A 26,266-nucleotide genomic window follows, 5' to 3' on the forward strand; every position below is an offset into this window, starting at 1 on the left:
TGCCGCTTCCTTTGGGAGCCAGTGGTGTAGGATACGCATCATTTCTCTAGAAGCACCATCATATGATTGTAATTTGTTCATAAATTTGTACCCTGATAGTAAGGATTGTGCGCCCATAATTGGTTGGTATCCCCCATTTTTCAGTACCTGATGGTTTACGGTGTCAAAAACCGCACTAAGGTCCAGGAGGATCACTGCCACCGATACTCCTGAATCCAAAATGCTCCTGGCTTCTTCCACGACTGCCAGAAGGGCAGTATCAGTGCCTTGGCCCGGCCTGAATCCCGTTTGGGAATTCCGCAGCAAGCCATTGGACTCCAGGAACTGTGACAGTCGCCTGTTCACTAGTTTCTCCGCGATCTTACCGAACCCAGGCAGCAAGGAGATCGGTCTGAAATTAGCCAGGTCCGATGGATCTAGACCGGGCTTTTTCAGAAGGGTCTTTACGACCGCTTTTTTCCAACTAGGTGGAATCAACCCCTGCGCAAAAGATGCATTGATAAGATCTGTTACTGGTGCCGCGATAGTAGTTGTTATCTGCTTAAGGTATCTCATCGGGACAGGATCCCTCGGTACCAATCCCTAATGGATCTACACCCTAAAGGATCCCCAAGAGGGCGATACCCAAGCAGAAATCACCATGGGTCATCTAGCACACAGGTAATCCTACGATCCTTGAACATTTCTGAAACCTAGAGAGCAAGGGAACTCCAGGGTAGTGTGGCTTTCATGTATCCCAGTACACTGTATTACCAGAATGCACTGCAGATGTCCAAAAAAACCTAAAGCACCCAATATTTTTTTCTTTACTAAGGGGTGCCTTCAACATGTTGGCTCAAGGTTGGCTAGCACCCAGGAAACCCTACCAACTATGGGCACTTTGAAAGCCTAGAGACACAGGAGAATCTAAGGTGGTGTGGCTTGCGTTGATCCAAGGGCATTTCCTTAACCAGAAAGCCCAAAGAACGTACACATATGAGTCAAAACTCTGTGCTTTTCCCATATTTGTGTGACTTAAATCTTATGCACTTCTAGCAAATGGTCAAAGTCTTACTACCTTGTGTTCCCACATCTCTCCTGATAGAAATGATACCCTTCATGTGTGGGTGGACCCAATGTACATCATAGGAACGGTCCAAAACTGAAACCATATCAAGACCATATTCACACTAAAAATGCCTTCACATAGTCCAGGTTTTCACTGGTCCTTGTCCCGAGCGATCAGTCCAGCCACAAACACAAGACAGTATCCTAAGGGCCTTGTTAAATGGTAATAGCACAGATGAAGATGGAACTAGTTGATGAATTTCAGGCGATAAATTGGCCTAGTTTCCAGAGTAGGTAATTGCAAGTCTCTTTCTTCCATTGGTGAAGCAGTTGTTGAGTCTGGTGATGTAAATACATTCACTAGCATTTTTTCAAGTCTCAGTACAGCCCTTCATCAGGGTAATGAGGGCAGAGTAGATAACCCACCTCCTTGTCATCATCAGTGTTGTGAGGGACATTAGTTATGCACTGGACTGCATCGGAAACAGAGCTGAAGAGGGCCTTCAATCACTCATAGTACTGATGTCGAGGGAGAGGTCTATCCTGGAGGTCTGGCTGTACAACAAAAGTGGATTCATACATAGGCCTGGTGTGGAACAACATTGGTTCAGGTCAAAGACTGGCTTTGTGATTGGATCCAGTACCAGTGCATCAGCACTGAAGGAACTGGCGTAGACCCTGGGACCTAAATGGAAGTCTGAACTGCTGCAGTTATGGGTGTGGGAACAGAGGGAACTGTTGGCATTGGACCCACCAGTGGAAGACGTAATGGAAGCCACTAAAGCTCAATGGGCCAGAAGACACACCAGAGGGAGCGGGTGGCAGCATGGCCTTCTTAAAGGCAGCTCTCTGCTTCGGGGTCGATGACAACCAGGGACCAGATGCTGGACTTGGGAGTCAGAAGACGCTGAACCCTTTGAGTAACTTCTCGACAGGGCTCCAGTGTCAAGGAGGTTGGTTCTGCACAGCTTTTGAGTGCTTGGGGTTGTGGGGTTGAGCCTTGTGTGTCTTTTTTGTGTGCATTTGATGCATCCTCGACGGAAAGGAAGACTTTGGGAGGATACGGGACGTCAAGTCGGACCGACTTTGTGACCGTGATCTACTGAGGGAGCGGCCCTCTTAATATGCTTGGCGACATAATATTTCATCTTCAGTTGCGCTTAGTGTACAAATTCCAGTCATGGCTGGAGCCCAAGTACAATAGGCACATTTTGTGTGTGTCCGTGACCAACATCTGCTTCCTGCAGTCATGGTACGGCTTAAATCTTGCAGTTTTTGGGGCTCTGATTTGTCATTTCTAGGGCACTATGAAGTTACTACAGAGCCAGATGAAAGTGGAGAATTGCTGAGAGAAATCTCTGATGCAGTCTGGCGTCTCAGAATATTCCAAAGGTGAAGAATCTACCATAAGATGTATCCATCAGAACAAATGGTATTTTGGAATCTGCTATCCAAGGAAGAAAACAAAAGGTTTCCAAACATATTGTACGCACTGATGAGAAGATACCACTTTTTTGGTTTTCAAGAAAAAAAAGTCAATCGAAGGCTTAATAATGTGAAAGATTAAGAAGAATGGCAAACACCAATTCAAAGACAAAGCCTTTCCCAAAAGCTGCTGGATGTTTATGTGTAGCGTCCACAGCAAAGTCTACAGAAGGTCTACAGTGCTAATGAAATGTTTTGGGTAGTGGTATATAGCGCATAAATACGGTCTTGCATAAATGATTCCGAATATGCTGCTAGCAATTTAATAAATATGACAATAATATCCCTCATACATTTTTGACCTATACAGTTTTTAAAATTCTACTCTGGTTTTGTGGAATCAAACACAGTTGTGGACACTCAGACAAACAGATACACACACAAGAATCACACACACATTTGTAAAGATCTTTGAGACTGTGAAGTATATCATACCAAAATTGATTTGACTACCTATTTGATGTTTGTTTCATCTGTATCAAGATGTCGATAAAAATAACTAGCATGAGGTTTTACGAATTATACTTTCCACTCCAAATTAAACAAAAGATGTAGCACATTTACCTATTTTTACGAATCGGCAGGGGAACATCTGTTCATCAATTTTATGTTTCAAGGTGAACGTTTCTTTGTTGTAATCATTCTTCAAGCCGCTGAAGAAATAAAAAACAAGATTGTCTTGTAGTTCTCAATAGGTTAGCAGATATTGTAGGCACACATTATAACTGACCATTCTGTTTGAGAAACTCATGTTTCTACTCTACAACAAAAAAAGTATTAGTCCTTCAAAAGATAATAATGGCACTCATCTATGAAGCAGACACTGGAGAACTTAAAGAAAGGTGTAACGTCATCCTTTTAACCACTCACTGCACACCCTTGTGCCCCTTGTGCCCTCCAAAGTAAGCTGACAATCAATCATAAGATAATAATGTCGAGCTCTTTTCAAGCAGCAGGCAACAAAAATAAGACAAGATGGTTGACACAGTTGTTGAGACTATCTAACCAAGGAAATTGACTATTAAGAAAAGAAAACATTGTTGCATCTAACACTAGTTTTACAGCAATAGGTCTAACAAAATCTCAAATCTGTTTAGTGTTTGGATTAGGAATAAAATTCCTACACTGACCAAATCATGTTTCGGGCCTCAGACCATAACAGAGAGAATGTAACCAAACATAGCGGAGTTCAATTGGATCCCCAGAACAAAGTGCATTTCAACACGATATTCAAAACAATTTGCCTTCCATTGATTTGAATCAACGAATCATCAGGAAAGAAGATCCTCACAAATCTTTGCAAAGACCCAAGTAAATAATTTGATTTATTGCCGCTAATATTGTGCTTAGATCAGTATATGTGAAATATATATAAAAAAATGTTATTGACAAACTGATGAGGAAACATACCAATACATATACAATAAAGAAAGCCAAAATTTACAAAATAAATATAAATGGTTCCCAAAACATATTTCAAATTCCACTTAGTACACATAAAAAGAGTTTAGCTTGATAGCTCTTAAAAAAAACATATTTCATATTATTCATACTAGAAGCGGAACAGCAGGAATGCTGCGGCCGACTAATGGCCCGCTACAGGGATAAGAATTCCTAATAATGTTAAATTTCCAGTTTAGGTTTTTAGATAAAGTTACCCCAGATATTTCAACATTTTCTTAGTGACCAGACCCCTCTGAGTTTTGCCAAGGCTAGCTCCATAGAGTGAATTTCATTTACTAATGACCACCAATCCGAAATGTTAGGGGGTTTGGGAGGAATCCAGGCTCTAGCTAATATTAATTTTGCACAGGAAAAAAGGATCCTAACAAGTGCAGGCTGGGACAGAGAAACAGGATGTATATCAAGTAGTACTGTTAAAGCAGTAGTAGAAGGTAGATAAATCTCCTTAATTTCCAAAACTTTATGTAGTTCCGCCCAGAATTCCCTTAAGGCTGGGCAAGTAAACAACATGTGTTCCAAATCTACTGCAACAGCTTGACACTAGGAAATTTAGTACGGTCACTATAAGTATTGTTAAGGGACCACTTAGAAATCCTTTCCGGTGTATAATACAACATGCAGGTAGTTCTAAACTGTTTCAGCCTTAAACTTGATGATCGCACGGAATTATTAATGTTTAAACCCATTTTACTACTCCATTTCTCAGCTAGTTTTAAACAGTCATCAGTTTTAAAAGCACTAAGACACCTGTAAGCTTCACTTATAGTCGACTTGTTTTTGGATGCATATAGACAATTCCAAATATCACAATCTAAGATTTCATGGATTTTGTTTTTCCGTATCAAAAAATCATGTAGCTGTAGATATTTAAATCTCATTGTTTCCGGCAAATCGTACAATATTTTCAGTGAATAAAAATCTAAGAACCCTAGCGCGCCGTATAAGTCCCCCAAGACATTGATACCCTGAGCAGACCATCTAAGGGCCATACCGTCATTGAAAATCCCAGGAAGACCCGGATTACCTCATAGCTGTAGTTTCGGGTGGTAAAAAGTAGTCCTACAGAATGCTAATAGATTGGACCAAATCCTGATTACATCCCTGGCAGTCTTAAATGTCACCCTCTTAAAATAGTTGGGATCTTCGAGCTTTTCTGAATCCCCAGATAAAGCTGCTGAAGATTCCAACTAATTGCCTAAAAAAAGAATTATTCAGTGCGAATGGGTTTGAACGAAAAAGATAAAGAAATTTAGGTAAAACCTTCATTTTATTTAGGTTGATTCTGCCAATTAGGTTCAAGGGGAGTCTGTGCCATTTTTTTAGTAGCAAAGTAGTAGATTTAATTAGCTTATTATAGTTAATATGGTTGATTTCTCTTATTTTAGAAGTGATTTTAACGCCTAGATAAGTGGCGACTTTACAAATCTTTGGAACCACTGCCACTGGTACATAATTAGCTATAATTTGGGTTTTGTTTATATTGAGCTTATAGCCGGAAACTTTTCCAAACTTACAAGCCTCTGTGTAATCCCTTGTAGTGCCTCTATAACATCGGGAAAATAAATAGCAATATCATCGGCGTATGCCATAATTTTCAGTACCTGTGAGCCGGACCTAAAAGGTGCAATTTGCGGTTGTGCCTGAAGAGCATGTAGAAATGGCTCCAGAGAAAGGGCAAATAATAAAAGTGATAAGGGGCAGCCTTGACGGGTTCCCCGTGAGATGGAAAAATCTGAGGAGGTCAACCCACCATAGCTGATACAAGCTGTAGGGTTATCATACAGCGCCCATATCTCCTTTACAAATTGTCTCCTAAACCCCATCTTTGTCATAGCATACCAGAGATAGTCCCACCCCACTCGGTCAAAAGCCTTCTCGGCATCCAGCAAGATCATACTGAGTGGGGTGGATTCCGTCTCAGCCACATCGAATGCCGTAATGGCCATATTAACGTGAGTGGTGGTGTCCCTCCCAATCACAAACCCATGTTGTTGCGGGTTGACTATTTTAGGCATAAGGGCAGCCAACCTAGTTGCTAGAATTTTCGCAAATATTTTTGCATCAGTATTAATAAGAGAGATGGGTCTATATGATCCCTGATCCTCATTTGATTTGCCCTTTTTAAGAAAAAAAATTATTTTGGGCTTGTTCCACGAGTTGGGAGCTTTTCCAGTTACCCCAATGGACTGTATAACTTGTAGCAGTAGAGGTGACAGTTCCTCTAGGCAGATTTTATAAATCTCCACAGGGATGGTATCTTCCCCTGCGGCCTTCCCGACAAGTAAAGAAGCAATAGCCTGGCTAAGCTCTAGCCCAGTATCTTCCGAAAGTTGATCCATTTCTGAGATATTACAGATGTTTATTGCATTCTCATCCAGATAGTTCGGTATTGAGACTACACATGGAGAAGACTCCAGGGTATACAAAGAACTATAAAAGTCCACAAATTGTTCTAGTATGTCATTCGGCTGATCATGTAGCATGTTATCAGATCCTCGGATATTAGCAATCAGAGTGCTAGCTCTGTCCTCCGCAACCTTGTAGGCCAGGATTTTGCCGATTTTGTCCCCTCCCTCATATTGCACTATTCTAAATTTATGTAAATTGGCGCTGTGTTTTTGGAAGAGTTTTGCTTTAGTGTCAGCTTTTAATTGACCTGATGGGGAGATATGCGATAAAGGGGATTAAAAGTATGAGAACATATTTATTTCTTTGTTGCTCAGGAACAGAAGTATTCCACTTGGTTAATCATGTCTTTTTTGTCTCTTTTCTTGAATGCATAAATTAAGATGCTTAGCTTGGAATGTTGCGGGGTTAAATAGTAGGAGTAAGAGACACTTAGTGTCGGAAGAGTTGAGATTGCATAACCCGCACTTTGTTTTATTATCTGAAACGCATATTGCCTATAAGGACAAAAAACTGCTATGTCAAATTGGATATGATACTATAATCTGTTCTGCTTTTGGGGCTTCTATTAGAGGGGTTGCCATCCTTAAGGACAAAATACTTAGAGCAGAAACTCTGAAAACTGCTTACGATAAGGATGGCAGATGGGCTATTGCTCAGCTAAGTATTGAAAATCATAAATAAGTTTTATGTGTGGTTTATGGTTCAAATATGGACGAACCTAGGGTTTTTGACCACTTGAACGTAGAACTTCTGAATTGGGAGGGGAGCTCATTATAATGGGTGATTTCAACTGCATTATGGATTATCACAAGATACCACTAAACCCGGGAGTTTTCAGCGGATGCGTAAAACCAGGGTTTCTATTCTGGATATCTGCCGTATTCATAACATCAAAGATGCTTGGCGCTACATACATCCAAACACTCCTGGGTACACATATTCCTCTGCGCCTCACAAATCATGCTCCCGTTGGATATGGCTCTAGTTAACGATAATTTATTGAATACCAGCTCTATGGAGGTGTGCCTCGAATCTCTTCGGACCATAACCCTATACTGCTGATATTTTCCACTCCATATACTCGTCCTTGTCCCAGACCAATCTCTTTCCCTAGATATTTAGTATCAGACTCTGTTTTTATAGCTCAGCTTAAAATACATCTTAATAATTTTATTGAATTTAATCAGAATTCTACTACATGCACAATGGTCTGGGACGCCTGTAAAGCAAGTATTCGGGGTTTTTCGCAGGGATACGTGCTCAAACAAAACTTGGAGTGCCGTAAATTGAATGAATCTCTAACCTCTAGTATTGTCGCACAAGAAATACTGCTCGCTGCAGCTCTACAGCTAAATCTACATGCAGTAGCTGAAATAGATCTGAAATTAGGTCAATTAAAAGCCGACACTAAAGCAAAACTCGTCCAAAAACACAGCTATCAGACCGATTTCAAGCAGATCTTATGTCAGTTTGGTGAACAGAATCCTTCTAGCAAAGCTGCACTGGCATTGTCGGGCTTTTGATGTCCTCATACAATTGATCAGAGGGTGATGGAGAGTCACTGAGTAAACTGGCTCTAATTAGATCATAGGCTGATACAATGACACATCTGTGGCATTTCCAAGATTGTGCCAAGAAACAAGGATGCCTCACTGAGCTAATCTCTTTTGCATCTGCATGAGAAATTAATTTGGAACTAATCGCTGATGCACTGTGTACATGAAAAAGTATTTTAATGTGGAGCTCCACCAGGCCATTTGCACAGTCCAGCCTCACAGCTTGCATCACCCAAGACATGCGAATGTATGTTTGAACAACGAGTTCCATAATCACGACTTCTCTAACAACGAGGTTGCAATCACGACCTCGTCTAAACCACGACTTTTTTTACCACTAATTCCTTTACCACGTTTTTTCGTGGTAAAGGAATGTGTGTGTTAAAAAACGCTTTAAATCTAGTTTCCCCGATTCCCCCACCCCTTAAAAACAAATTACACCCACCCTATAAATGGATATGATTACCCACACACCCGTTGTTCAGGATGTTTCCCTTTCTCGCCGGCATGCTTCATAGTGAGTTGATGACCCCATAGAGCCAGAACGACAAGAAATGTCTGCACCCGCGGTGCTTCTTTCATCAAAGGGCTCCGAAAGTTGTGTACTTGCAATTCAATCCACTACGTAAATTCATCTAACTGCAACTCCCTCCTTTGACAATGGCGTGATCCTGGGCCAAACACGCTGGGCATGAGTCTCAAAGAAAATGTTTTTGATGGAAATGCTGCATTCTCTTTTCGTACATCGTTTCCCTCAACCTGCGGGTCCCAGTCACATTATTTCCTAACAGCGCTTTAGTACTTGTGATGTTTAAGAGCTGTACGAATAATATGAATTAAACATATATACACTGTTTAATTACTTTTCGCATAAAGGTGCTGTTTTACCTGCTACCTAAGTGAAGGCCCCTGCCTGGAAGATTAGCAGAGCTCTGCAGATTAAAACCAGCATCCTTCTGCCGATTCTCTCTTCATTCCTAGAACAATCAGTAGCAGAAATATTCTATGATGTTGTTGAATTTTAAAAGTAGGATGCCACATGCACAAAATGTGTTTAACACGTTTTCTCTCGGCACTGAACAGTCAACTAAACAGTCGCTGTCCCGAGAGAGCAGCAGGGATACGGGGCTCATTTTCGTTGTAAAGGAATTCGTTGAAGTCGTGGTAAAGTGTTTGGTCGTTGTTCGGGACTCGTGGTTCAGGACATTCGTTATTCATACTTCGTTGTTAAGGATGTTTCCCTTGCAGAATGTATCAGTTACACCTTTGTTTCGTACTTTTTCCATTATTTTACTAATTCACAGTGTTCTGCATTGCTTATCTTAAGCCTGGACAGCTGTGTACCTTTAGTTTATATTAATTGTTAATTTCATGCTGGCTATTTTATAACTTTATCGAAATTCTAAAACTTTTCACCGAGAGGACACTATCTACAACTTCTGTTTCAGCTTGCCTGCCACTTTCACACTAGATATGACATAGTTCCGCTTTAAAAAACCTTGTTGGAGCCACTGTAACACTTTATTAATATGACTTAGCTATTAGATGTACTTACACACACTCTTGTAGATATTTCTAACAGGGGTCCAGAAGATTCCAGAGGTAGTCTAGTTCCCTGGACCATTTTGAGACTATCTTGTTAACATTTTTGTATCTGGGAAACCTGTGCACTGTTGGGGAATGTGGGATGCTTATCCTTATGATGGATCCCTTCGAGAGAGTTTGGCACCCTCAGCTAAGTGCACAGCTACTGAATATTGCCAGTTATAGTCCAGCAGCGTATAACATAACAATTCCTCACCGGGTTGTTATCCAACACCCCTGCCGAAATGGCATCCTACCAATTACAATTCAGGCTCAAGTCACCCGTTTCCCAGAGAAAAGGCTTACCAGACTTATCACTGGCCTGTCCAGACTCTGCACCATCTATCTTAGTAATTCTAGGATCCCTGGAAGCTTCAATCTGCCACAAAACCTTACAGTGCTTCTTGGGAAATTGAGTTGGGACAGCTCATATCGTTCTTGTTCTCATTGAATTGTGTAAAATTGTAAAGATGAGAAAATAATGTGCAGTGGCTGACACAAATGCAAGTTGATTTGTTTTATTTTGTTGCAAAGCGTAGTTGTTTGTCCGATGGTCTGACTTCTTCTTTAAATGAAAAAGTGCACTACTGAATTCAGCATTTCCTCCATTTCATGGCAAGGCCATTTGAAAAAGGTGATACCTAGTAGGAACGTCCCAGCTTGCCTTCAGGGAATTGCTAAAAGACAGCTTTGAACACGAGATGTCATTAGTGGCAGAGGCGTAGCACTGAAAGAAAATGACATTCAACACCCCTAGCTGGAAAGACAAGGATCTGAAACAAGTGAAATGAGGAGAAACATGCAAAAGCTATAAGCTGCAGCCAGTTTAAGAAGAGGAGTGGAGGAAATACCTGGTTCACAATTTAGGTCAATAAACGACTGACTGAATGCTCCTGCAATTTACATTCTGCTTTGCTCTCAACTGTAATATAATAAAGCACCTTGGAAATTATTCTTGTGCCATATTTTAGACTCATTTTTACATGCTGTAATTGTCCTAAAAACAGTTAACTAACATTGTGCCGTCCAACCCAGTAATGCATAGATAGGTACAAATTGCTAAATAAATCTGCCTCTAGGTTTATCAGTCCGCAACCAAATCTTAAAAAGAGAACATTTTGCAACAGCGCAATTTACAGCCGCAATTTGTCGGATTAGCTACACAACAGGCACTTATGTGAAGTATGCGTCACCCTTTGTAAATCGGAAAGTTTTTTCATGAGCAGCCGCGGGTTACAGCAGTCCACCTGTTTCTTAACGCAGCTCCATTTACTCTTATTTCAAGCTAAAACATTATACAGTGGAATGTAGAAAAGGAACGAATTATAGTGGAAGAAGGTTTAAAGAGAATGTTAAAAAGTAGAATGATATTGACACTACAGTGAACCCCTCTCCCTCATTTACCCAAACAAACTAAAATGAACCAGAACCTGCAACATAAAAAATATATAAAAGGCATAAAAATGATGGACAGATCCTTAGTGAAGTGCACTACAGGTGCTCGGTGCATGTACATGAGTAAGTCGTAAGGGATACATTCCCACTGCGACGAAACGCATTGGTGCAAGGCTATAAAGAAATAAAGAAAAAAAAAAAGAACAAGAATCTCAACATCGTTGTGTGATTTTAAGACAATTAAGATGTATAATTGGAATTGTGTAATGAGTGTGCCTTGAATTGTGTTAATTGTTGTTTTAATCACTTGGATTGATTATTGGGAGGAGTGGGGTGTACCTCCCCCTCAAGAGCACCACACAAATTGAGAATAAAAGATATAAAGTGGTGTAATCCATGCACAGCGCCAGAAGACTCGTACACCCACAACAGTAGTAATTGCCCATGCCAACTTCGACATATTGGCAAGACTACCAGACCTGTGAAGATACGAATTACCGAACACCGCAGCAAAATCCGCTGCCAACGAGGCTCTACAAAAATGATTTCCCATTTTGTGGAAATACACCACACCCTGGATGACCTGAACTAGACCATCCTGGAGGCCAAAAATCAGTGGAACAAAAAAAACAACACTTTTCCAGAAAGAACAGAATGTTATAGGATTAAATGATGAGATCCAGAGGAATGAACAAGACAACCAGTAATTATTTCACTTCGACCTAGGGAAACCACATTGAAGGACTGCCAATCTGTGGTTGGAGGAAATCAGATTATAGCAAAGCACGTATTCTGGAGGCTGGATACATCATCACCACACTCCTTCGATAGCACTGTCCCTTGTCCCGAGGAGGGCCTTCTTCTGGCAGTGTGTGTCCACTAACACATACACTCATAACCCTTAGGATCAAGACATTGACTTAATAGAAGGAAATGGAATGCCCCTATGATAGCAGAAGAGGTGGTTTTGGACTGTCTGACTCCACATACACCACATTACATGCGCACATCTAGCCTGCTTAGTCATCCTGAAGTTCGTTCACAATGTTTATCTTTTGTCTACAATACGCCCTACTATCACCAGGGGGCCAATTGGCTGCCCTGATTAATTATAGCTGGCTAGGCATTAGACACAGCAGACCATCAATATACATCAGCCTTTCATACAAAACGAACCAACCACATCATTCCAAACCTACAGGCTTGCAGTGGAGGGTAGGTCTTGGGAACAGCTCCCGCATGGACCACATGAGTATACCTTTATATTGCGTTTGAAATATGCTACATTGAAATGTCATTTCTCACTTGTTTCAACAAATGTTTTGCACTGTGCTGATTCACTGGTACTTGTTGGCTTGTACCAGTTTTTTCTGCAGCTAAGTCGCAGACCTCTGCCTCACCTAAGGGGCATTTTTCCCTTGAATTTTGGGTAAGTCAATCCCCTCTTCTCTTCCCTTGTCTTGCCATATTCCCTTAAGATTTGTGAGTTCACCATTTAGTTTATCAGTTGATTAACACATTTTTATCTACCACAACATTGAAAAGAAAATGTATAATTATTAATGTTCCTAGCACATAGCTTGTCACGAAAGAGTGATTGTGTATGCACCTGGTGCATACTTGTCCATGCCTAAGAAATCTTTCTTATGTAATCGCACTATACCACACGGCGAGCGCTGATTAGTGAGCAGCCAGCACAACGCGGGCTTCAACCCGCGCTGCCATTACGATGCTGCTATTACAACGCAAATCGTTAGAACGACTTGCGCTGGAGGGCGCTGTTGCTAAAGGAATAGTTTAATTTTCTATTCCAACACCTTCCCTACTGTAACGTGGGCTGGAGTTGGAATAGAAAATTAAACTATTCCACAATCCAGCGCAAGTCGTTGTAACGACTTGCGTTGTAAAGGATGCGCCGTAATGGCAGCGCGGGGTAATCCCTGCGTTGTCTTGACATACATCCCACTTCATTTGCTGTGAACTAGACTGTGTCAGTTGTACCTTGGTCTGGCGATAGTTCCCTCATGGCACCATTTTTTCCTTTTCTTTTATTCATAGGTGGAATCAGCCCCACTGCATCAATGCAGGTGCAGTATTTGATACTTGAGTGGGTATCCAGTACTTTGAAATACCATTTGACCCATCTGGCAGTTAAGACACAAAACATTAAGGTACATTATTACCTCGGATATCTCCTTTTGTTTTTACCATGTCAAGGGACCCTTACCCCATTAAAAATTCCCATTGTTCCCGTCAGACTGTTTTATACCACTTCCTTCACCACCAAATTTCAACCCCCTCACTTGCACTCATCATACAGCATTTTTGATCAAAGGATCTCTGCTAAAGAGCCCACAGGCCCATCAAGCATTGCAGCGCCAGCTTGACGAGGATCGCCCAATGATGAAGTAAGACACCCTACCAGGTGTGTGATTGCAATTTGATCTGACCACGCAGATCCCTCATGATCCGGAAGGCTGGATTATTGCTTCCACTAGAAGTAGCGTCAATCTCGTTCCTTCCTGTGTGTATAATACATTGATTATGGAGTGTGGAGTGTTAAATATTAATCCCAATCCCTCTCTTGATTATTTGTCATGTGATTATATACCACTAATCAAATAGCGGTCATGGCGTTCATTAAGGGCTTGTGATCATATCTCATTACAAACTATTCTGCAGTCCACACACAAACATTTGGAATGCTATAACCACCCCACAAAAGCCAATGTTTCTCCTTCAGTTACTGAGTAGTATTTGGATACATACATATATGGAGACCGGGAACAAGGAAAAGCTATCATTGCTTGTTGCCAGACTGATTCAACTTATGTGAGTGCAGCACAAAGTCCACGAGCATATGTTGCCATTATACTGTTGGCACTAGGGTCATACCTTCACAACAGGAGTTCTGATTCAACTTGTAGGAAAAAGCTGGCGGGTCATACCTTTGCAACGGTGGGGCATTGCACAGGTCATCTTTTCTTTTAACAATATATTTTGGCCTTCTTCTGACTAATCAATCTTGACCTTGTTTCTTATGAACTGTCTCAATGAAACGGGTTTTCTGCAAAGTTGTCGACATACTTTGAAATAAGCTCTGCCAATCCCAGCAATGATCATTAGTCATTTTTAGGTCGAAGCCTGCATTGCAGGGCATCACCTGCTGCAGGCAAAGAGATATTGTGAGCAGGGGATTTCAGTATGGCGTGAAGCCACGCCCCTTTTTTCCATTGGCAGGCCTCTGGAAATGGAGGCCCGCCATTGGAAAAAGCTCCTGTTTAGCAAATTTGTCTGCTCTGGATCCCGCCTCTCGAGGACTCCATGACCTGCCTTACGGTAGCACGACAATATTTTTAGAAAAATTGCCTTGGCAACCATGAGGCAGGACAGGGAGTCCTGGAGGGGTGGGATTCAGTATCCTGTTCCCGCCCCTTTTTTTTATTTTGTGTGCGTGCGCTTTTCATCATTGTTGCCCCGTTCTCCTTGGTGGAAGGAGGCATTGCAGTGTACGTAAATTAGGGCTTTTACGGCTGCGCAGCTTTACTCATGTCTTAAAGTTTTAGAGAGTTTAAATCCACCAGACAGCAGATGCGTGTTATTTTAAACTCACTTCCTCCTCCCCGCCCGCCTTCAGCATTGACACGGCGTTGGTCCCTCCTCCCGCCTCCTCGTGGTGGTTCGTGTTGGCCCCAGAGGGGAACTGGTGCTGCCTCAGACTCAGGGCTGCAACCGGCCGAAGGTGGGAGCAGAAGCGCCGGCCTCGAAGCTGCGGCTGACTGACTGACGCCGGCCTCCGCCTGGCTTTAAGAAGCAAGGGAAGGCGCATCGCTATCTCTATCTATAAAAGTGAGTTATTTCACTGGCTCGTACGTTGATATTTGTCTTGCGTTCTCGTTACGCTTTATGATTTCCTCTTCCCCCTCTAAATCACAGAATCACATAGCCTGGACGAGTTACCCACGCCCTTAAGAGTTCGGGGGCTCGTCTTGCCCCCAACTCCATTACTGAATGGCTCCACTATCCCTCCCGAACGGAGGGGCTTCTCCTCTTCTAGAATGTTAGTCTTTATGTCTGAGCAGTTTATCGTGCCAGAGTTGGCTTTTCATTTTGGCATTTTCATTTCCGTTTATCCTTTTGTATGTTGTAAGAGTACATGTACCACAATACAAAATAACCTGGACTATACAGTTTACTCCCACATGCAAATTGATAAACACAGAGATCCGATGACCGAAAGCAATGAATTAAAAAACAAATCCCTTTTTATCACTGCTTTTCTTGTCTGCAGTTGAAGTATTAGAAAACAATTTCGCCTTTTAATCGCGACGCCCGCCGGCGCCTTGTTGTGACTGGTATCTTCATGGTTTCGAGATCGCAGTCATTTCGGGCCACGTTGTGGGTTGCCTTTTCTGTGCACGTGAGTGCTGTTTCGTTTGCTTGCAGTGTGAGGAACTGGATTTTTTAAATGTAAACTGTGCTTTCGCTAGTCTAAGCAGACGAATGCCACTTGTTTACTTTGCTTCACACGTCATGTGCCTGCAGTTTGACATACACTTTTTATTTGCATTTTTTTTTCATAAGTGAATGCAATTTGGTCGTGATATGGCCTTAAACATATTCTGGAAATAAGCTATATGTGAACGCTGCCAGTTAAATTATGTGTACATTGAATCAATTGAAAGAAAGGGTTTATAGAAAGGGAGCATGGAATCCGAGAGAACTGACTTTTAACACATTTACAGAAGTGTTAATGGGAGAGGAAGGTCTGCATGATTTGCCATTTATTTATACACCCACTTCCTTTGTTTGACACTTTACTTGAAGTTTGAGAGTTGCACTGAATTTATCAGTGGATTCTTCGTGCTTCATCGTACCAGCAAGTGAAATGGACGGCGTGGTTAAGGATCATCAATGTTGATTGATAGAAATGACGATTCACTTGTGCATACCAAGCTATCGAGATTGCTTCTAGGCCCAGAAGCCCAACCAGAGTTCATTAAAGGAAGGGTAAAGCCTTCAGTGGCGTCATTAAGGTGGCATTTGTTGATACTTATAAGAGCGGTGGTAGGCACTTTCAAGTAATTGGACCTTCCTGGCTCCTTCATTCCACTACTGCGAAAAAGTGGAATCCGGGCTCTCATTACTGAGTAATGTTAGAGGGGTACATATATGAGGGCCGGTATTAATGAATCTTACAGCTTAGGTACTCTGTAAACTCAAACTTTGTATTATGCACGTCAATTCAGATCTATTTTGTTCCACAATCTGTTGAAAGTGGATGTCTTAATCACCATTGGATATGGGACTGTATAATATGATTCCCCTAGAGCAACGGGACTCACACTTTTTGTACATAAATACGGGGTCCCAGGCTTGGGCTGTGAGCAGCTGGACACAGGGATCCGGAGCACAGTTACAGCCTGGCTCGAGCCTCGGCTGCACCGCGACGGCTGTGGGCGAAATTCTGGGAATTTACCAGGTCCAATCAGAACTGTGACTGAGCAGCCAGAGTTCAGTCCACAACCTGGACCACTGACGGGTGTGAGCGACCTCCCTGCGCGAGGAGCCGCCTGGGGTGGACCGTGGCCGGCCAGGAGCCACCAGCACAGGGGGCGCCTAGGAGTCCGGGTTCCATCGGAGAGGGACGCACAGGAGCATAGGAGGAGGAGGAGGAGCCCGGGGCAGGGAGGACGGCCCCGCCTCTGGCCCCGGGTCCATGGAGGGTCCAGTCCGGATCGGCACCCCGCGGGATGTGCTTCTCGGGTGCGGAGAGCACCAGTGAGGTGAGCTCGAGGCCTGGGGAAGAGTGCGTGTGGAGCAGGGAGCCAAGATGCGCTGATGGCTGAAACTGGGCTGGAGCCTTTGTTTTGAAGGGGATGAGAGGTCGTTTTGCTTCTGGTGTGTTGAAGGGTCTTATGTTTGGGGCAGTGAAAGGTGTCAGCAGAGCTTGAAGGGGGGGGGGGGGGGGGGGTGATGTGAGGACGCGCCCCAGTGTCTGTTGCGGTGGGGAGGACAGAAGGGGCTTATTGTATACTTGAGTTTATTTTATGCATACGTCCTTTCTACCATAAATGCCCGTCATCTGTTCATAGAGACTAGAGCCATATGAGTAGTTGAGAAGCGAGCTAGCCCATGCATCAGTGGGGAGGCTGTCACTGTGAGGACTCCAGCAGGCTGAGCGATCGAGATCTTGGTGAGGCTCAGGGTGATTATGTAGTAAAATATAGATTTGTGTGGTTAGGAGGTAACAAGTAAGTACAAGGTGGTGGATCTCATGTGATTTGGGGGCAACAAATCAGTTTTGCGCAGTCGCAATCTGTTGGTTTGAGTGTAACCAGTAGGTATTGGTGGTAGAGAGGTAACTGGTAGGCTGAGGGTGGAGGATCTTTGGTGGCTCGAAGGTCTGAAATGGGTTCAGGTTGGTGGATCTCAGAAGTTTTGGAGGTAACAAGTAGGTGCGGGTGGTGGATATCAGTTTTGTGTGTGTATTTGATTCCCTGCCAAGGAAAGGTGCTGGAGGGAGTGCCTGCAGGAATCGTAGAGTTGGGGTGCTAATGCAGACGGATGAGGACCGCAGAGGTGGTGATCCATACATAGTCTAAATGGTGGCTGTGCAGAAGGAAGTAGGGTGTGTTGATTTAAGTCTCAGGGGTCAGTGGGTGAATCACTACTTTTCACACTTGATATCACATTTGCATTGAGAAACCCAGTGAGCTACTACTTGTTTATTTTGGGTGGCACTGAGTAGAGGAAGATCACTGCCACCTTGCCAGGCCGCTTAGACTTCAAAACATGCAGTGTTAAAAGTCCTCCTTGCTCACACTTTTGGATCATAGTGTTCTAAGGAGGAAAGGTGGCGGGCCTAATCGTGCTTTTGTTACACAAATAACAACTTTTCTGGCAGTTTCTGTTCGTGTGCATTAGTGAAAGCTTGCTGACAGGAGGCTCCTGCCATTGATAAAAGAATGTGGACGACACCTTTTTGAATAGCAATACTGTAAAATACATGTTTGCAGGAGATGTAGAGGGGTGGCTAAATTGTTTGTTCTAAATAAGGGAATGAAGCGTTATAATCGGGACCTCTGGAATTATGCAAAATGTGACTTTTTGGGCATAATTATAGCTTTAATAATAGTAATAATAAAGGGGTTTATAAAGCGCCTGGTGACGCCTCCCGGCGTGTCCCCGCGCTGTGGAGAAGGGTCAGAGTACAGGTGGAAAGAGGTAGGAGCTAAAGGGAGAATAGGTAGGTTTTCAGAAGTTTTCTGAATGTGGGTTCATTGTCCGCTAGCCTAATATTGGTGGGGAGAGAGTTCCATTTGTTGGTTGCCAGCGCACGAAAGGAGCGACCCCCCATTCTGGCTTTTTTTGTTCGGGGGATCTTGAGAAGGCCTGCTCCCCTGGAGCGAAGGGTTCTATTAGGCTCGTAGGGGACGGCAAGGTCTGTCAAGTAGGACGGTGCTTTGTGCGAGATGATCCTAAAGCACATGAGGAGCGCTTTAAATAGAATTCTCTTTCTTATGGGCAACCAGTGAAGAGTGGCCAGGGTAGGTTTAGAGGCAGCTCTTCTAGGTAGTCTAAGGACTAGGCGTGCTACCGAATTTTGGAGCACCTGCAGTCTCCTGATGTTCTTTTCGGAGGTTCCTAGAAGAAGCACATTGCCATAGTCCATACGTGAGGTTACCAAGGCTTGAGTCATGGTGCGTCTGGCCTCCAGAGGGAGGAGGTCGAGAGTACGGTTGAGGGTTTTCATAACCCCAAAACATTTCCCTACAACTTTATGTACGTGGCTGTTGAAAGAGAGTTTGGGATCCACCCAAATACCCAGGTTCTTCGCTTCCCTACAAGGAGTGGGTAGGGGCCCAAAACAGGATGGCCACCAATCTTTAGTCCAGCTAGTGTCCTTACCTCCTATTACTAACACCTCAGTTTTAGAGCCGTTAAGTTTGAGGCAGTGTTGGGTCATCCAACCTGCAAGATCCTTCATACAGGTATTAAAGTTGTCAGCAGCTAAGGTGGGGGCCTGGGACAAGGAGATCAGCAGTTGGGTATCGTCGGCGTTGCTGCATTTACTTCATAATCTAACATCTCCTGCATAATCTGCAGATTTTAATAAATTGTTTCTATTTCAAACGGTTCAAAAGTTACTAAAAACAGCCGCATTTGTTGCTGCGCAGTGGAAGTTTGCTTGGACACTTATCTGTCGCTTATTGCTATACTTGGGTGTTCAACTGGTTCTAATAAGGTGCAAACAATGCCCAGACTGTTAACAAGCGTACAATGTACAAAATTAAATTACGAAATAATGAAGCAATACTGTCACAAAATATGCTGCATTACACGGCATAACTTGCCTTTTCTTGGTACATAATTTACTCAACTCTGTCACATAATTTGGCCCTCCATTGCCGCAAAATTCCAATGACCCGGATTATGACAAGGACTTCCCCCTTCAACGGAATCGTGTGATCCTGGACAAATTAAATCCTTTCGCTTCCCCAGTATCTCTAGTTGATACAATTGAGAAGTACATAGAAACAGGCCTATTGCTGGTATTAAGGGAACTAAATAGAACCGCAAATAGACATGCTGCATTTGTTTCCAAGTATTCCCAATTGTTGCATATATTTTCACAAGAAGAAGGCCGGAGTAGTCCAAATTTCAATTTCTACAGTTCTCCTATACAGCTTTTCTAAGGTGTATGAACAGTGAGTGTTATGCTTTTGAGGTAATTGGTCAGAAAACAATTGGTGCCCAAGATAAATTATCCTTTATAAAGAACGCCAAAGAACTGCTACTGAATACGTGGGTCTGTACATTGATCATTCCTTAATATATTCTTACTTCTTTACTTGTTGGACATTTTATGCTTTTGCCCGCAGCAGTTTCCATTCTTTTCTTTAATCGGGCACTTATGATGTTTTCGGACGTTGTTTGTTGAAGACAGGTGCCTGCTCGGATTTCTGTTTGAAATTGTCCCAGAAGCCTCTCGGTTCAACTGATCTGCAGAGGCTGCAGTGGCAGATCTCCAGAAACACAGTGTATATGTGCCAGGCTGTGGTGGTATTTGGTTGATGGATGACAAGGTACTGGGTTCACAATTAGCTTTTATGCTCCATTGTTGCTCCTTTTATACAACTTCAGTTCTCAGCCACTCTACAGCTGTGCCTCTGCCCTACCCAGGTCTCACACACATGCGTTTCCTTGGGATTACACCATCAGGGATGCTTGGGCGGAAGTGGTGTTTCCTGCAAATTGGTTAGTTTATGATGGTGGCAGGGATGGTGTTGTGTGTGACATTTCCTACTCTGCCACATTCGGCTGTTGAGTAATTCAGACAATTCACATATAAAACTAACGGATCAAGTCCACCTGGCTCCCTTCCTATTCTTTGATCCCTTTATACTAGTTGTCATGTAAGGCCGGCTGTCCTTCGGCACCCATGCTAGTTTCTCATCCATCGCACTTTATTCCTCTTCGCTGTCCATGCCCTGCACGAGTGCTGTGTACCATTGTGTCCTCCTCCGTGTCCAAAACCGACTCTCGGCATGTAATATGCTCTGCTCCATCGAGTGGTCTCATATTGCGCTAGGTTCTGCTTTTTTCCCCACTCTTGTGCTCTGTTCCACCACCTTCATTCTCTAGCCCAATCCTTTCCACTATCCTGGCATCAGTGGCCCTAAGCATTCAGCCCTGCTGTCCTACTGGGTTCCCCTATATATTGATGCCACACAGTTCTTTCCTTTTCTGCTCCCCATTAAGTGACCTACCCATTAACACTGTCCTGCGTGCACTCCCCTGTTGTCCAGACATGCCTTTCAGAACTGTGCTGCCCAGCTTTCCTTCGAGGTCCCCTCTCTTCTTGCATTGTTTCATCCTTTGTTTACCCATCCCATTCTCCTGTGCTGTTTGCTGTGCTCCCGTTCTCGCCCATCAGCCTGCCCTGCTTTTGTTCAGGGGCAGTGCTCAGTTCGCACCCACAGCTCTTCCTTTCAGTATACTGTTCCCAGCGCGGCCTTTCCCCAGTCCCATTCACTGTCTATAACCCGTAGCCCAACCCCATCCACTTTCGTTTTTAGGTCTCGCCTAGGCAGCGCTTGCGCTGTGTCTGCGAAACATGCTGTATTCAGGATGTGGGCTTTAAAAGTTCTGCCCATTTTCTAGGGCCAACCCTGTTACGTGTGGTGTTACTCAAAGCTTCTAAGCACTATTTCTTTCTTTAAAGTGGAGCACTGGCAACCAGTGTGCGTGGTTTACAGAGCTCGGTTGTAAACAGGACTGTAAATCTTGCTCTTATCTTACCGCATTTGTTGTGCATTCAAAGACTAAGGTCTGTTTTGGTTGTAGCTGCCTCCTCTTCCTTCCTGCTTTTGAAACGCACGGCCTGGCGTCATGGTCCCTGCCTTCCTATGTCTGCTGCTGCCTCCGCCTCAGACCGCAACAAGCATTTGCAATGCAATAGGTCTCACATTAGTAAGAGTTTGAGCGGTTGGCATTGTAAATAACAATACCTTTTATTTATGTGTTTCGATAACCTGCAAGCGGTGCGTAAACACGCAATTTGTACATTGCCGTTGCTTACGAGAAGGCTGGCAGTAATTGCACCTCTTTGCCAGCCTTGCTTCTCATAAGCAAGAACGTACAAGTACAAAGTGGGTGTTTACGCACCACTTGCAGGTTTTCAAAACACATAAATAAAGGGCATTGTCATTTACAAAGCCAATAGCTCAAACTCTAGCAAATGCGAGACCTATTGCATTGCAAATGCTTGTTATTTCCAGGAGCTGGGGCATCGTTAATGTTTTGGATTAGATCTTTCCTTTGTTTGATTACTGTACAGATTGCTTTGTACCTTAAGTATGCCACAGTATGTACAGAATACTTACATTTGGTATTTATTTTAACTAAGTCTAAAGTGTGCTATTAGTCAAAGGAAAAGGGTGTCCTTGAGCTATACCTATAGCATTTATACAAGCATACAAAAAGTGATGTTAGGAATGCTTGAATTAATCTCCATTCATCCATCCATCACCTTATTGTTGTTGAAGTGCTGTGCTACTGAAATCAAGCTATACTTGACTGATGAGCCCTTATCAGGGCGAACCTGTCCTTGACTGCTTGCATTTCGTTTCAGGGAGGGCCTGGCTTAGCAGTTCTGGCTGGACTGTTCCCAGTGGAGCAGGGTCAAGACTGATTTGCATATGGCTGAGTCTAAACTCCGGTGGCATTGTTGGTGATAAATGATGGATTGGGATGTGGCCAGAGCAATTGCTAGTGGCTGAGATTCATTCAAGCATTCAATCCATCACTTTTTAGGTCTCGCCTACGCAGCGGGCATGCACTGCATAGGAGGGCCTTTAGCCGTCGCTCTGTTCATTTTCAAGCACACACTCGTGCTTGTGGCGGCATCCACCTTGCGGGATCGAGCAGGGGTGTGCCACAAGCATGAGTGAAGTGCCTGAAAATGAGCAGACTGCTATCCCAAGCGTGTGCACTCCCCGCCTCTCTCTTTCTCTCTCTATCTCTGCGTACTCGTTGACCTCTATCTTATTAGCTCGAGATTGACGTGTTAGCAGGTCATATACCGCATTGCTATACGATAGTCGTTACATTTTATTATCAACATGGGTATTTGAGCAGACTGACCGAGCAAGCCACGCACGGTTACTGCCCTGGCAAGTTTCATTTACATTTGACAGCTTTGGCCCCCGAACATTTACAGTGAGATGCTTTTAAGTACATGTTTAACTATTCATATTATTGTACACAACATTGTCTTGCCCACTACTACGTGGATCGATTACAATAACATACTGGATGTACGTTTCAGTGCGCTTTTTTCATGCACATGAAGTCAATCTTGTGCACCGTCACACGGTAGCAGACTTATTTTGCCTATGTTTGCTAGTAAATATCACTGTTTTGTCTGATGGAGTGATGATTACTAGGTCTTTCCTCGATGATCACCGTTTGCCAGGCTTACTTAGTGAGTATTTACTAATGTTTGCAAATTGAATGCAACGCTGCTGTCAGCCTGCATGGCTAGTGGGTGCACTTGTCGATCATTTATAACTTTTGCTATCTTGCCTAGTTAGTAAGATTGCCAGATTGCTTTCCGAAACAAATAATCAATTGCTATAATGCGGTCACTAGAGTTGGTTATTCAGCTTAAAAGTACTTTTCTTTTCTTCATAATGACTTTGTGTTAACATTTTGTTCAAGCAAGTGCAATGCGTTTTAATTCTGCTTAGTTGCTGGTCTACAAGTATCACTTATTTCCCACCTCAACCCAAAACTGTTTTTTGAAGCGAAATTAGTGTAAGCCACTTACCCAGAATATCTCTTTTGCAGAAATATGAAAATGCTGCTACGCTTTCCCAAAAGGAACACTGGAGAGCAAACCATTTGACTGAATCTTGTTATTTATGCACAATTAACACTGACATTAATTATTAGTTCACACAAACCGTCCCACATATGCTACCTGGTTAACAAAGGATCTAAATATTGGATTCTAGTCCTTGTTATTTACTGCTCTTTGTTGGTGGGAAAACGTGGTGGAGGGGCGGAGGCACTGATCTGCTGCCTCCTCTCATTCTTTAAAACAAGCATTGGCATAGCCAATAGGTCTCGCCTTTGTGACCTTATAAGTGTTTAGTTATCCAGCACAATATCCTTGGCGCAACAACATCAACTGTTGCATGGCTAAACACTTATAAGCTTCCAAAGGCAAGACCTATTGGCTATGCCAATGCTTGTTTGCTGTTGAATTTATAGAGACAAGAAGACAGCATTTGGAGCGAGAACATTCAAATAGGTGGCTTTTCAAATACTTCCAGAAGCTCAGACAACCGGGTTGGCACATGAAGGGGGACAGAATGGGTTCCAGCCTTTTGCCATGAGCACTAATTGAGATCTGCCTTTGACTCGAACTTGAAGATAGCTAAGGATAACCATAAGGTTAGCCTTCATGGACCGCAGAGACCGTGAAGGTAAGTATGTGACGTCCCATACAGCATGTGGCAGATGCATAGTGTCTTGAAAAAGGAAAATGCTACTTACAAGTATGCATCTGTTTTTGGCATGTAGAGCTGCAGATTCACACACTATGCATAGATCACCATCTGGTGTTGGGCCCAGATGTTTGCAGTTTGTTATTGTCTTGGAACAAGTCTTTGGAAGTCACAAGATAGGCGACTCCTCCTTTGGACAATAGAGCGCATGGGCATCAACTCCATCTTCAGATCAGGGTCGGACTGGCTGGACTGGCAATCCCCCGGTGCGCCGCACGGGTGGGTGCCGGTTTTGGGCCCCTGGGGGGCCGTTTTTGTTACAGGGCCATTTTTGCAGCATAGCTGCAAAATCGGCCCTGTACCAAAATCGGCCGAAAACCGGCTCTGGCAAAGAGCTCTGCGTCACCTTCACCCACCCCACCCCCTCGAGTGGGGAGGGGGGGTGGTTGGGGCGGCCGAGCACTTTGCCAGTGCCGGTTGTGGTTCCCAGTCCGGCCCTGCTTCAGATTGTTTTTTCGCCAAGAAGGGAAATGATGGAGTTTTGTGAGAACAGAAAGAGATGTCCATCTATGTTATATCTAATTAAGATCGCACTGGAACAGATAAAGGTAGCCGGGGAGGTGGATTGGCGTGTGTGAATTTGCAGCTCTACATGCCAATAACAGATGCATACTGCTAAGTAGCATTTTCCGTTCGAGGCATATGAGCTGCAGATCACACATTATGCATAGATTGCATAGCAGTACTGTCCCTTTAGCGGCGACCACCAGTATCTGTTGCAGTAGTCTGAAATTGTGTTTTGAGTACAGCCTGGCCCACAGCAGCATGTTGTGTTACTTGCACATCTCCACAATAGTGTTTTGTGAATGTGTGTGGTGTAGACCATGTAGCTGCTTTGCAGATATCATCTGAGGGAATGTTTAGAAAAAAGTCCATGGAAACCCCTATTTTTTGAGTGGAATGAGCCTTAGGGTGAACAGAAAGTGTAAGTTTTGCTTTGTGATAGCAAATTTGTATACATTTGACGATCCACCTTGCAATTCCAGACTATGATATGGGATTGCCTTTATGTGGTGGTGAGAAGGAAACAAAAAGTTGTTTTGTTTTACGAAAAGGTTTTGTTCTATCAATGTAGTAGAGAAGTCCTCCTTTTACGTCTAGTGTATGACAAGCCTTTTCTGCAACTGTTTGTGGTTGCGAAAAAAATACTGGCAACTCTACTGATTGGTTGAGACGGAAGGGACTAATAACTTTTGGAAGGAATTTGGGATTTGTCCGAAGAACCACTTTGTTATGATGGAGTTGTAAAAATGGTTCTTGAATAGTTAGTGCCTGGAGCTCACTGACTCTTCTGAGAGATGTGATAGCAACAAGGAAAGCGACTTTTCATGTAAGAAATTGTAGCTCACATTTATGCAGAGGTTCAAACGGAGGACCCATTAGCCTAGTGAGGACGATGTTTAGATTCTACATCGGAGAGGGTGGTGGTACTCTTGGAGGAATTATTATTTTGAGGCCTTCCATAAATGCTTTAATGGCAGGTACCCTGAATAATGATAGATGTTGTCTATTTTGCAGATAGGCTGCTATGGCAGTGAGATGCAATCTGATCGATGTGTATGCTAGGTTACATCTTTGAAGATGTAGTAACATATGATGTTTTGAATAGACACATCTAGAGGATTGATTGTGTTATTGGTACAGTATATTACAAATATTTTCCATTTGGCTGCATAGCAGGCTCTAGTGGTGGGAAGCCAAGCTTCTTTGATGACATTCATACAATCAGGTGGAAGATTGAGATACTCAAATTCTAGGCCTTCAGGAGTCAGATCGCTACGTTGAGCTGTGCTGGATCAGGGCGTCTGATCTCTCCATGGTTCTGTTTTAACAGTTGTGGGGAGAGATGTAGTTTTTGGTGCAGGACTACTGATAGTTCCAGCAAGGTTGTGTATCAGGGTTGTCTGGCTCATGTTGGAGCAACTAGGATCAGTGTTAGTGATTGTTGTTACAGCTTGCGTACCACTAGTGGAATGAGTGGGAGAGGCGGAAAAGCATAGGCAAATCTGCTTGACCAATTCATCCATATCGCATTGCCTTTGGACAATGGGTGTGGATATCTGGCGGCGAAGCTTGGGCATTTTGTGTTTAAATGTGTGGTGAAGAAATCTATGTCTGGATGTCCCCACAAAAAAGTGCTTGTCCATTAGAGCTATGTATATCTTGAAGAACACTTGACCTACCGCAGGCCGGAAACGTTCTTATCATGCAGAATTGATTTTTATATGTCACAAACACCTTTTCCCTGTC

General features: G+C 43.3%; 1 protein-coding gene across 2 annotated transcripts in view; it reads right to left on the minus strand.

The window, feature by feature from the left end:
* Positions 1–26,266, minus strand: part of MKLN1 (muskelin 1) — an 808,470-nt gene that overhangs the window by 614,862 nt on the left and 167,342 nt on the right. For both annotated transcript variants that reach the window (XM_086918927.1, XM_086918926.1), the window contains exon 4: positions 3,097–3,185. In XM_086918927.1, coding sequence (XP_086775053.1) covers positions 3,097–3,185 — 89 coding nt within the window. The remainder of the gene's footprint in view (positions 1–3,096; positions 3,186–26,266) is intronic.

Source organism: Lissotriton vulgaris, chromosome 1_1, assembly GCF_964263255.1.
Source record: "Lissotriton vulgaris chromosome 1_1, aLisVul1.2, whole genome shotgun sequence".
Taxonomy (NCBI): Eukaryota; Metazoa; Chordata; class Amphibia; order Caudata; family Salamandridae; genus Lissotriton; species Lissotriton vulgaris.